This window comes from Phalacrocorax aristotelis, chromosome W, assembly GCF_949628215.1.
Source record: "Phalacrocorax aristotelis chromosome W, bGulAri2.1, whole genome shotgun sequence".
NCBI classification, from domain to species: Eukaryota; Metazoa; Chordata; class Aves; order Suliformes; family Phalacrocoracidae; genus Phalacrocorax; species Phalacrocorax aristotelis.
This window is the reverse complement of record NC_134310.1, coordinates 24,898,765-24,910,043: the sequence shown is the minus strand read 5'-3', so window position 1 is coordinate 24,910,043 and position 11,279 is coordinate 24,898,765. Positions and strand designations below refer to the sequence as shown.

At 43.0% G+C, this 11,279-nt stretch overlaps 1 protein-coding gene across 4 annotated transcripts in view; it reads left to right on the top strand.

Annotated features, from left to right (window-relative positions):
- The first annotated feature begins 513 nt into the window (after positions 1 to 513).
- Positions 514 to 11,279, top strand: part of LOC142049338 (zinc finger RNA-binding protein-like) — a 49,860-nt gene continuing 39,094 nt past the window's right edge. For 3 of the 4 annotated variants that reach the window (XM_075076973.1, XM_075076970.1, XM_075076972.1), the window contains exons 1-2: positions 529 to 648; positions 918 to 1,002. In XM_075076973.1, the coding sequence (XP_074933074.1) occupies positions 612 to 648; positions 918 to 1,002 (122 nt within the window). In that variant the 5' untranslated portion in view covers positions 529 to 611. Of the gene's footprint in view, positions 649 to 917; positions 1,003 to 11,279 lie in introns of all 4 variants that reach the window. The other variant, XM_075076971.1, reaches the window with a different exon arrangement.

Sequence of the window (11,279 nt, the reverse complement as noted above, 5' to 3'; positions counted from 1 at the left end):
ATTAACATGTGCAGTACGGCGCATGGGGAGAAATACCAGTATGTGGCAAGGGCGGTGGTGACCCATTTTACCTACATTTGTTAGTTGAGCTACCTACTGTGGTGTGTTGTGCCTTTGCAGGCAAGAATGAGAAACCGACCCTATCTTTGCAATGAGTCCACGGGTACAGGTGCGGTGTGACCGTAGGTGCAGAACACAAGATAATGGAGGGAGGAAGCGGGCAGGCGGGCCGTACGTGTCGTGTTACTCTGAGAGCAGCTCTCCCTCGCGACGGGGACGGGGACGGGGACGGGGACGGGGACGGGGACGGGGACGGGGACGGGGACTACAGCTCCCAAGAGCCCTTGCACATCCCGCGCATGTGCACATGAGGATTCGCGCCTTAAGTGTGGTGGCGGCTCCCGCAGCCTAAGTACCCTCTTCTGGGGGCTGGGTGGAGGGGGTGCAGTCATGGGTCAGACTACAACTCCCAGCAGCCCCTCACACGTCTCGCGCGTGCGCAACGTCCTGGCCGCACTCCGCCGTTGTCACTCTAGGTGTGTAGGGGGAAGGGAGCAAGCGCGGCGGAGAGTAGAGGGTGAGAGTTGAGTTGTTGTTTCGAGCTTGGACTCATGATTCCTATATGCCCGGTAGTTTCGTTCACCTATGGTAAGTAACGGTGCTCGGCCTTTATTTGTGCCTGCGCGTGGGGTGGGTGGCCGTGAGGGGAAGGGGATGCGGCCCGCGCGCGGGGCGGGGGAACGGGGAGGGCGTTCTTGAGACGGCGTGTCTGACCTGGCGCTCGCGCGCTCTTTCTGTTTGTCTGTCCTCTTATCTTCCTAATCCTTCGTCTCTTTCTCCCCCCTTCTCTTGCCGGGCCTCCTGTTATGGCCCCGACCACCACCGCCGCTGTCGCTTCTTGGTTATCGTCGCCACAGTGCCCAGCCGGCTGGGAGAAGATGCCAAAATGGCCACCGGCAACTACTTTGGTTTCACCCATAGCGGGGCTGCTGCCCAGTATAGGTAACCCCCACGATCCCTCCTTGCTCCGCCCCTTCCTCTGTCTGGCCCCGGAGCCACCTCTTCCCTCTCCGACTCCGGTCCCGTATCCGTGACCGGGATATCCCCGCCCCTTTGGGGTTGAGTGCCTGTGACTGCTCCCGTCCCCCGCCCCGTGTTGGGGGCTTTTTCTGCACCCCGCTCCTCCGGGATGGTTGTGCTTGGGACGCTTCTGCTTGTCTGCCTCGCCCGCGCGTGTGTTTTCTTGTCCTCCTGGTAAGGTCCTCCCTGTGTCCCCAGTGGTGTGAGGGTGGGGAGGTGGAGCCGGGCACCACGGAGGAGGAGGAGAATTAGCGGCAGCATCAGGTCCCAAGGCCCTTAAATTAAAATGGCCACTTGCAGTCAACAACACCAGCGAGTTATCATCTGCTGCTGCTGGACCCTTCTTCATCTTCAGGGAAGGTGGGATTTGCTCCCCAATTCTTTGCCTCCCCCTATGTCAGCGTGGGAGGATGGAATCCTTTTTATCATAGGTTAAAATTATGCCAACCCAACCCATGGGAGCCTGGACAGATAAAGGAAGAGCTGAAGCACCAGAAAGTACAGGGGACTGTCTCATTCCACTGAAGCAATGTTATAATTAATGTATCAGAAACTAGAGAAGGTACTTTGAGGGCCAGGCACCCTTTAAAAAGATTTTCTACTTGGATATCTTAAGGCCAGGAGCAGGTCCTGTAAATCTTGTATAGACATACTACCTTAAATCTTTGTATCTTTATATTCTTTGTGCATTTAAATTGCATATCAGAGTGTTAAAAAAGTAGTTGGTAGTATTTGTTGTCTTTTTCTGAAATCAAATTACTTAATTTGGCAACAACCAGATACAATCAGGAATATCTTCATATTTTTGCCTTGTATTGGGGTAGCACCTTGAAGTCCACATTTGAATCTATGTTATTTGTTTCATAGATCTGTAATAAAGACCTTCCTTGACTCCTAAGTCTTGGTTAATGGGGAAAAACAGAAGAATAAAGCAAATATATGAGGGGTTATTAACAAATGAATGCAGGTGTGTGCTACTGTTAACTAGCTAATCAAAATTACATGTCTGACAGTTTCAGGAATGTAGAGTTTTATGGGGGTCTTGGAATGACTCCCAATCTAGTCTTTCTTTCCTGGAAATTGGCATAAAGTACATGAATTTTCATTTACTCCAATGTATAATAGTTAAAGGAGAGGATTAAACTTAGCTCGCCTTCTAGTTCTTTTAAGATTAGGTGCTCACAGTATGTCTGTTTTACTTGGCAGTTATAGTGAAATTTGAAACTGGGTGATCATGGGATATGAAGGAGTTTCTAAATAGCATAGAGGGTTTTTTATAAGTAAATAAACTGAGATCCATATATCTGCAGTTTAAAATTATTCCTTTTATTATAGAGCTGAGGTGGTCTATAGACTTAATAACCTGAACAACTCGCTAATTTGAAATTTCCTTTTGAATTGCAGTATAAAAACATATATAATGGGAATAAAGTTCAAGTTCAAAATTCTGTTCATAGTTAATCCTAAATGCGTTCCTGAGAAAATGGAAAAACTGATTGAAAGAAGCTTTTCCCTTTGCTATCGCAAGTGCAAGACACTATTCCATTTGCATCTCAGTAAAAGACTCTGCATGTATATTCCGCTCCAGTATATTTGAAAAAGAGATGGTGATGGCAGGGGAAGATAATAAAAGATTTAATATTGTAAAAAGTTCTCTAAGATTGTTACCAGTATTCAAAGTAGTAGTTTATAGAAAAACAAAATTCCTGTGTCATTAGAAACTAGGATAACAGAGAATACAAATGGATGTTTATCTGCATAGTTAATACATAGGTGAGTCTCATAAATCCCCATATTCCCCCCCCCCCCCCCAAAAAAAAACCCAAACAAAAAAAACCCCAAAATCTGGTCACAGGAGTAATCCCCAGATTTTTAAGAAGTTGCTCAAAATAGCAAGTTGCTTTAGGAGGGCAAATCAGACACTTGAAACTGAAGACCTTAGTTTTTTGATACATGCCATTTAGAAGTCCTAGTGCTGTGGTTTTTATAGCAAGTAACAGAAACTTTCATAGTGAACATGTTATTAGTCACATTTTTTTTTTTTGTTCCCTCTTGAAAAAATGGCTGTCAGAAGTTCTGAGGCACTGGGAGAACTTTTGGCTGCAACTTTAAAGGAATCTCAGTCAGTGCTCCCTAACAATAATATATAGAATCCTGTTGATTTCAGTACTTATTTCAGCTAAGTGCAAAAAATCTGTGTAATTCTTTTTAGGATTCAAGCCTTTTGTGGAATAACTTAAAGTGTGAAACTGTTAAATCTTCAGCTGGAGACATGCAGAAGAAAAAAAACCAAAGCAACTTTGCATCAGAAAGAAGAGTTTAAATATAGTTTCTGATAAATAATTTCAAAGGAGAAAAATCTGCTATACTAACTAAATGATATTTGAAAGGTGCTTGTAGTAAAGATTTTCTGTATTTAATTCTAGACTTCTTGTAGACCAGTATAAACCCTGTTGGAATTCCAGTTTCTCAAAATGGCAGTATTCTAATTTGCATTAATAGTAGTGAAGGGACAATGTATTCAAATTATTGGGTTCAAGGAAATAGCTTCTTAAAATCAACAGTTGAAAAGATGATGAAGCTACTATTGGCATAGAAATCACTTTGCCTGTGATTCTAGTTTATGTGCAGCCATGGTGGCTATTTAAATACTCCCTCATCCTTCACATGAAGGATAAATTAAAATTTGTCCAAGGAATCTAGTATTAACATTAAATACTGATATTTGAAGCAGTTATAAAAGCCAGATTGGTAGCCGCTCAGATGTTAGATCTTGGATTTGGTAAGTTCATGAATACTGTGTGTAGGAGTTGATAACGTATTTACTGCTGTAACAGTGTAAGCAGTATAGTTCCCTGACTTGACTAGAAGAAAGGGAATAGATGTCTGTTTTTATTAGTTTATAAATACAAGTTTTCATAAAGTACATTTGAAATCTTAAATTGTTTCATATTTAATGAAAGGCAGCAAAAGAGCTAACTGCCCTTTAAACCTGTAAATAATGGATTAGAAGCATTCTTGTTCCTTTCAGTGTTGTCACTGCATAAAATTTTCTTCTGCCCTGCTCATTCAAAATTATTTGTGTGCACTACCTGGTGATAACATTGTGACTTAATGAGAGAATCATTAGATTATGTAAATACCGATACAGGAAATTTCTCTGAATTGAAATACATTTGTACTTTCTGCTAGTGGTGGTATTGGTGCCTAAGGTTATAAATCTGTGTGCAATGCAAAACTCATCTGTTACTTATTTAAGTAACTGTATTAATCCCTCTCTTTAGGAGCCTGAAATCAATGTGGAATTTGGTGATACTAGTCCTCTTTACTTTGTGTGTGTGTGTGTGTGCGCGCGTGCGTTCTGTAGGCCACCTGAACCACTGTGTCTATTCAGTTTGAAATGAGCAACCTAATATTGGCTTGTCTTTTATGTGTAAAAAATATTAGCATTCCTGATTCAGTGCTGGAGAAGATAGTTATGCTTTTATTTTAAAGTTGGCTGACTGAAATGTAAGGATGCTGATGGAGAGGTAGGGACATTGAAAAATGTTTGGATAGAGAAGTGTGCAAATATGGTGGTCTCAATTAACCTTGTGTTAAGATTTTGGTTTATGTTAAGAAGATAAAAATCTTTGAGTGTCTGAGTTTCATCTTAGTGATGTTCATACTGTGTCCTTGCTCTAATGAGACAGGTCACAGATGGGAGGTTCTTGGGTAGTTAGGAGTGATCTGTTAACTTTGAACTGCTATCAAGTAGTATGAATATTACTAAGTGTGGTGAGCCTTCACAGATAAAGGCAATTGTAGCAGTTAGGGTCCAGAGCCAATCACAGTGCCTGCGAATTTAGGTTAAGATGCAGCCATATGGAAGTGAACTCTTGCAATTATAGCTAGTTTGGCATTCAAGTGCAGCACGCAATGTTACAGGATATTCAAGACTGGTGCAGAACAACAAAGGTAGGTGAAATGCTGTGGATGGATAAGTTGGCTACTGAGAATTGTTTGGGGGTGGAGTTTTTTTTTCACATTTGCTAGTACTTCTAACTTCTGTCTTCAGTGTCTGCCTTGGTTACCTCTTCAACTAGATACTGGTTTCAAAAGTATTCAGTCTTTCAGAGATGTTAGGGCTGTAATCCACACAGGCCTACTAGCCCAAGCTTAAAGTATCACTAAGCATAATTCAGACTTGTACTGGTGGACAACAGGAAGATAGGGACGATGTTGAGTAGGACTTAAGGCTTATTCTGAAGTGAAAATGTACCAAAATGTTAGTCTTAAGTGCTATCTTAAACATGCTGTTCTAGCACAAGAAGCCTTCAGTAAGTTACTGCTGTTTATAAAAAGATTTTGATATACTTATTTTCAAAATCAGTGAGGTCCCACTCTCAAAGGAGATATGTCAACATTAGGCACTAAGGGGCTCTGGGTTTCTTAACATGGGCTGCATGCTGTTATTGCAGTTGTCTAATGATGGGGAGACAGAGGAGGTAGTGGTAATTGGGGAGGAAAGGTGCCTCACTAATCAGAGGAGCCTTTGTCACTTTTAGGAGGGAAGTCCGCCAACTAGTTTAAATTTCCATCAGACTCATTTCTTTAGGAACCAAGCAGTTAGAGAAGCTTTTCTGTTAATGGTATAGTTATATCCTTCATAGTTGTAACCTCAAAATGGATTGATGGTTATAGGCTTAAATCTGGGGTGTTAAATTAGGTATAAAATTTTGTCTGCTACTTAAATTCAACAATGGTAGGTTAAAGTGTAGTTGCATTATTGGTACCTAGAAAAGTAAAATAGTAGCTTAAGGCAGGAAATATAGAATGTTTTAAAAATTGAATACAATTTTCTGTACTAGTAAAGTGTCTTTCCTTTTATAGAGAACTTGCCAATTTTAGTATTTTCCTGTTTAACATCTTCATTAATCATCTGGGTGATGGGGCAGAGTGTACTCTCAGCAAATTTGCTGATGACACAAAACTGGGAGCAGCGGCTGATGTGCCAGAGGGTTGTGCTGCCATCCAGAGAGATCTCAACGGGCTGGAGAGATGGGCTGATAGGAACATCAAAGTTCAACAGGTGGAAGTGCAAAGTCCAGCACCTGGGGAGGAATGACTCCATGTACCACTATATGCTGGGGGCCACCCAGCTGGAAAGCAGCTTGGCAGAAAAGGACCTGGGGGGTCCTGGTGAACACCAAGCTGAACTTGAGCCAATAATGTGCCCTTGCAGCAAAGAAGGCAAATGGCATCCTGGGCTGCGTTAGACAAAGTATTGCCAGCAGGTTGAGGGAGCTGATCCTTCCTCTCTAACCCAGCACCGGTGAGGCCATGCCTGGAGTCCTGTGTCCAGTTCTGGGCTCCCCAGTGTGAGACATGGACATACTGGAGAGAGTTCAATGAAAGGCCACAAAGATGATGAAGGGACTGGAGCCTCCCTCCTATGAGGAAAGGCCGAGAGAGGTGGGACTGTTTAGCCTAGAGATGAGAAGGCTCAGGGGGATCTTATTAATGTATATAAATACCTGAAGGAAGGGTGCGAAGAGGACAGAACCAGGCTCTTTTCAGTGGTGCCTAATGCCAGGACCAGAGGCAGTAAGCACAAACTGAAACACAGGAGGTTCCCTCTGAACATCAGGAAAGTGGTTTTTGTGTTGTGGTGGTGTTTTTTTTGTGGTGGTTTTTTTTTTTTTTTTTTTACTGTGAGGGTGACTGAGCCCAGGGAACTTGTGGAGATTCAAAAGCTGCCTGGACATGGTCCTGGGCAACTGGCTCTAGGTGGCCCTGCTTGAGTGGGATTGGACCCCCAGATGACCTTCAGAGGTCCCTTCCAACCTCTGCCGTTCTTGCAGTTATGTTGTGATGTACAGTGAGGAAAACATCACAGAATTTGATTGGATTTCAATGAGGTAGTGAGTCTAAATGTGAAGATGAATAAACAGCAAGGGTGTATTGAAAACATAAGGATATTCATTATTGATGGTATATGGTTTAGCTATCCATTAGCAATCAGCATTTTTTTTGTAGTGGAATGATGGCAAGGATGTTTTAGAAACAAGGAAGAGGAAGGGAAACTTAAAATTACTACAGAGAACTGTCTTTTTTAGGCCATGTGTAGTTAAACCATAGACTATGTTACCAGGAACTGCTAAAATATAACAGAATTTGAGAGGATTGCACATGTACATGCCTTCAGGCCTAGTGAATTGTATTACAATCAATGTTCTGTTCACAAAGCTGTAATAATAGGAAATAATAATTTTCATTAAAATTCTAAAAAGATAAAATCAGTCTTTAAAATTTTATGCCTGTAGTGAGTGACGGGCTCTAGTAAAACAGAAGTCTTCTAAAATACAACTTACTGTAGTGTAATGTTTCATTTCACCATTTAATGTTGTTAATTGTCAAGTATGATTAGGGGAAAAAGCTCATTTGATTTTTTTAAAAATTATTATTACTACTTTGGTTTTTTACTTTACTCTGCCCAGGTTCCATTAACACACCTGAAACTTCATCTGACCGGTTACTCAGTAGTGCTTCTTTATAGGTTAGAAACTGAAGCAGCAGCAGATTGTACTGCTGCTTTCAGGTTTTGGAGAGTTAAGTCATACTTGTTTCAGTCTTCATATCCCTGAAAGAAAAACTGCAAAATTGGGGTTTTTTTTGCTATTCTGATACTAATAGTCTATGAAACATTGAGAAAACTGGCAGTTAGGTCTCAACGAATATAGTTCCCTTAATGCTAAACTGTTCAAATATTCCTAAAAATTAGAATTTGAGAAATAAGGCTCAATTAGTGTGGGATGGATTTTGTTGTTGTTGTTGTTTTGGGGTTTTGGTGGGTTTCTTGGTTGGTTGGTTTTGGGTTGTGTTTTGTTTTAGTTTAAGATATTTGTATAGCCTGAAAATTACTTCTGCATTTCCATGAAAAAAAACCTCAGAAATTACAACTAAAACGTATTCCTTGCGGGAAGCTGGTAGTTCAGGTAGAGACAAAATTGGCAACTGAACACGCAGCTGCTCGCTCACATCCCTGTGGAATGGGGAAGAGAATTGGACGAACAAAAGAACTTGGGTTGAGATAAGCACAGTTAAATGATTACAATAAAACAATAATAATAATGTTTATGAGAATAATGACAATAATGTTAATATAATAAAATGGAAAAGGAAGGGAAAGGGGAAAAAAAAGGAAAAAACCACAGAAACACAAACGATACAGCCGCTCACCACCCACCGACCGACGCTACCTGTCCCCGAGCCGCGATTGCTTCCTCCCTTCACCGGCCCGCTCCTCCCAGTTAACATACTGGGCATGACGTTACATGATATGGAATATCCCTTTGGTCAGTTTGAATCCGCTCTCTTAGCTGTGCCCCCTCCCCTCCCGGCTTCTTGTGTACCCGGCAGAGCATGGGAGGCTGGACATGTCCTTGACTAGTATAAGCGCTACCCAGCAACAGCCCAAAATATCTGTGTGTTATCTCAACATTTTTTTTTCCATGCTAAGTTCAAAGCACTGCACTATACCAGCTAGAGTGAAGAAAATGAACTCTATCCCAGCTAAAACCATGACAGTATCCACCCCTTATTCCATATCATTTACATCATGCTCAGGTCCCATACTATCCAATACAATTTCAATAATCCCTACCCACCTTCTGATCCTTTAACAGGATATACAGATTTTCATTTATCATTCCCCTAGTCTATGGACCACCCCTGTAAAATGCCTGTGAAACGTCCATTGAGTTCTTTTAGTCCATGACTTCGGGTTCCATCTATTGTAAGAGTCTTTCAGAGAGGTGCTCTGTGTGGTGTTGGTTTGTTGCATGCTGAAGTCAGTCCTTGGTCCATCACTGCTGCACTAGTAGTCCTTGTTCTCTCACTGCTGCACTTTGCTTGGTTCAATTGAAAGTTCATTTGCTATTATTATTAATTGGGAGATTCCCACCATGATAACATTCCATTGATATGGCATATAGCAACCATAGTAGTGATGACGTACGACATTATATAGCAATTAGCAGCATATTATTCAGTTCATTGGCTGTTTTCGCCCAAAATCAAATCCCCTTGAGGCACACACTGGACTCCTCCATCCTCCCACATTACCCACCAAGTGCACCCAGGTCCTCGAGCAAATGCAATCCCACGAGTGGGTTTGCCTTTGCCTGAAGCAGGAATAACCCAAACTGTTTTGCCCAACATATTTTTTTTGTGCACTACAGGGACTCTATCCCCTTCCACAGTATGTAGGATTTCTGACTGGGCAGGGCCAGCTCGATTGGCAGATCCCCTCGTGTTGACTAACCACGTGGCTTTTGCTAAATGTGTATCCCAGTGTTTAAATGTTCCACCCCCATTGCTCTCAGTGTAGATTTTAACAGTCCATTGTACCGTTCAATGTTTCCAGAGGCTGGTGCATAATAGGGGATGTGATACACCCACTCAATACCATGCTCTTTGGCACAGGTGTCTATGAGGTTCTTGCGGAAATGAGTCCCATTGTCTGACTCAATACTCTCTGGGGTGCCATGTCGCCACAGGACTTGTTTTTTGAGACCCAGGATAGTGTTCTGGGCAGTGGCACGGGGCACAGGATATGTTTCCAGACAGCTGGTGGTTGCTTCCACCATTGTAAGCACATGGTGCTTGCCTTGGCGGGTCTGTGGGAGTGTGATATAGTCAATCTGCCAGGCCTCCCCATATTTATATTTCAGCCATCGTCCCCCATACCACAGAGGCTTTACCTGCTTTGCTTGCTCGATTGCAGCGCACGTTTCACATTCGTGGATAACCTGTGCAATAACATCCATGGTCAAGTCCACCCCTCGATCATGAGCCCACCTGTATGTTGCATCTCTCCCTTGATGGCCTGAGGTGTCATGGGCCCATCGAGCTAGAAATAGTTCACCCTTATGTTGCCAGTCCAGATCCACCTCAGCCACTTCAATCTTGGCAGCCTGATCTACCTGCTGGTTGTTTCGATGTTCTTCAGTGGCCCGGCTTTTGGGGATGTGAGCATCCACATGACGTACTTTCACAACCAGGTTCTCTACCCGGGCACCAATATCTTGCCACAATGTGGCAGCCCAGATGGGTTTGCCTCTGCGCTGCCAGTTGCTTTGCTTCCATTGCTGCAGCCAGCCCCACAGAGCATTTGCCACCATCCAGGAGTCAGTATAGAGATAGAGCACTGGCCACTTTTCCCGTTCCGCAATGTCTAAGGCCAGCTGGATGGCCTTTACCTCTGCAAACTGGCTCGATTCACCTTCTCCTTCAGCAGTTTCTGCTACTTGTCGTGTAGGACTCCATACAGCAGCCTTTCATCTCTGGTGATTTCCCTCAGGAAGACAGGACCCATCAGTGAACAGGGCATATTGCTTCTCCTTTTCTGGCAGTTTGTTTTACAGTGGGACTTCTTCAGCACGTGTGACCTCCTCCTCTGGTGATATTCCAAAGTCTTTGCTTTCTGGCCAGTCCATAATCACTTCCAAGATTCCTGGGCGACTGGGGTTTGAGTAGCTGCAGTGTCTGTCGTGGGGGTTTGAGTGGCCGAAGTGCTCGTTGCTTTCCTTGTCTTTGTCTTTTTAGATCCAGAGACCTTCTCTTCCCCTTGGGGGTACTGAATAGTGTTAAACATGGCTCGATAGGCATGAGCCAGGCCCCAGCACATTGCAGTGATCTGTATCTCTCTGGAATTACCAGGGTAACAACATACTTCCTCCAAATATTCTACTAATTTTTCAGTATTCTGCACTTGTTCAGGGGTGAAGTCCCACATCACGGGGGGTGCCCACCGTCTTAGGCATTTGCCCATTCTATCCCACATACCCTGCCACGCATAGCTATCGAGCCTTGGGGCAGATCTCTGGATGATATTCTTAACTTGCTTATTAACCTTAGACAGAACTGACACTGTCTGCCAGAGCAATATCAACGGATGTATCTTGATTACCCAAGGATGTTCAAGATACTGAAAAGTTGTTGTAATGAAGGAGGAGACATTCTATAAGATGGTAGCTGAAATACAGTAACGGCTTCCATGCAAGACCCAAATAACCGATAACAGTCAAGGCCAGTGTTTTAATAACAAGTCTCCTAGGCAAAATATCTCTAATCACTGCAGAGTACAGCAAACTGACAAAACCAACAGCAAGTTTTAACATGTACTTTACAATCGGCGTAGTAAAGACTGGACAAAC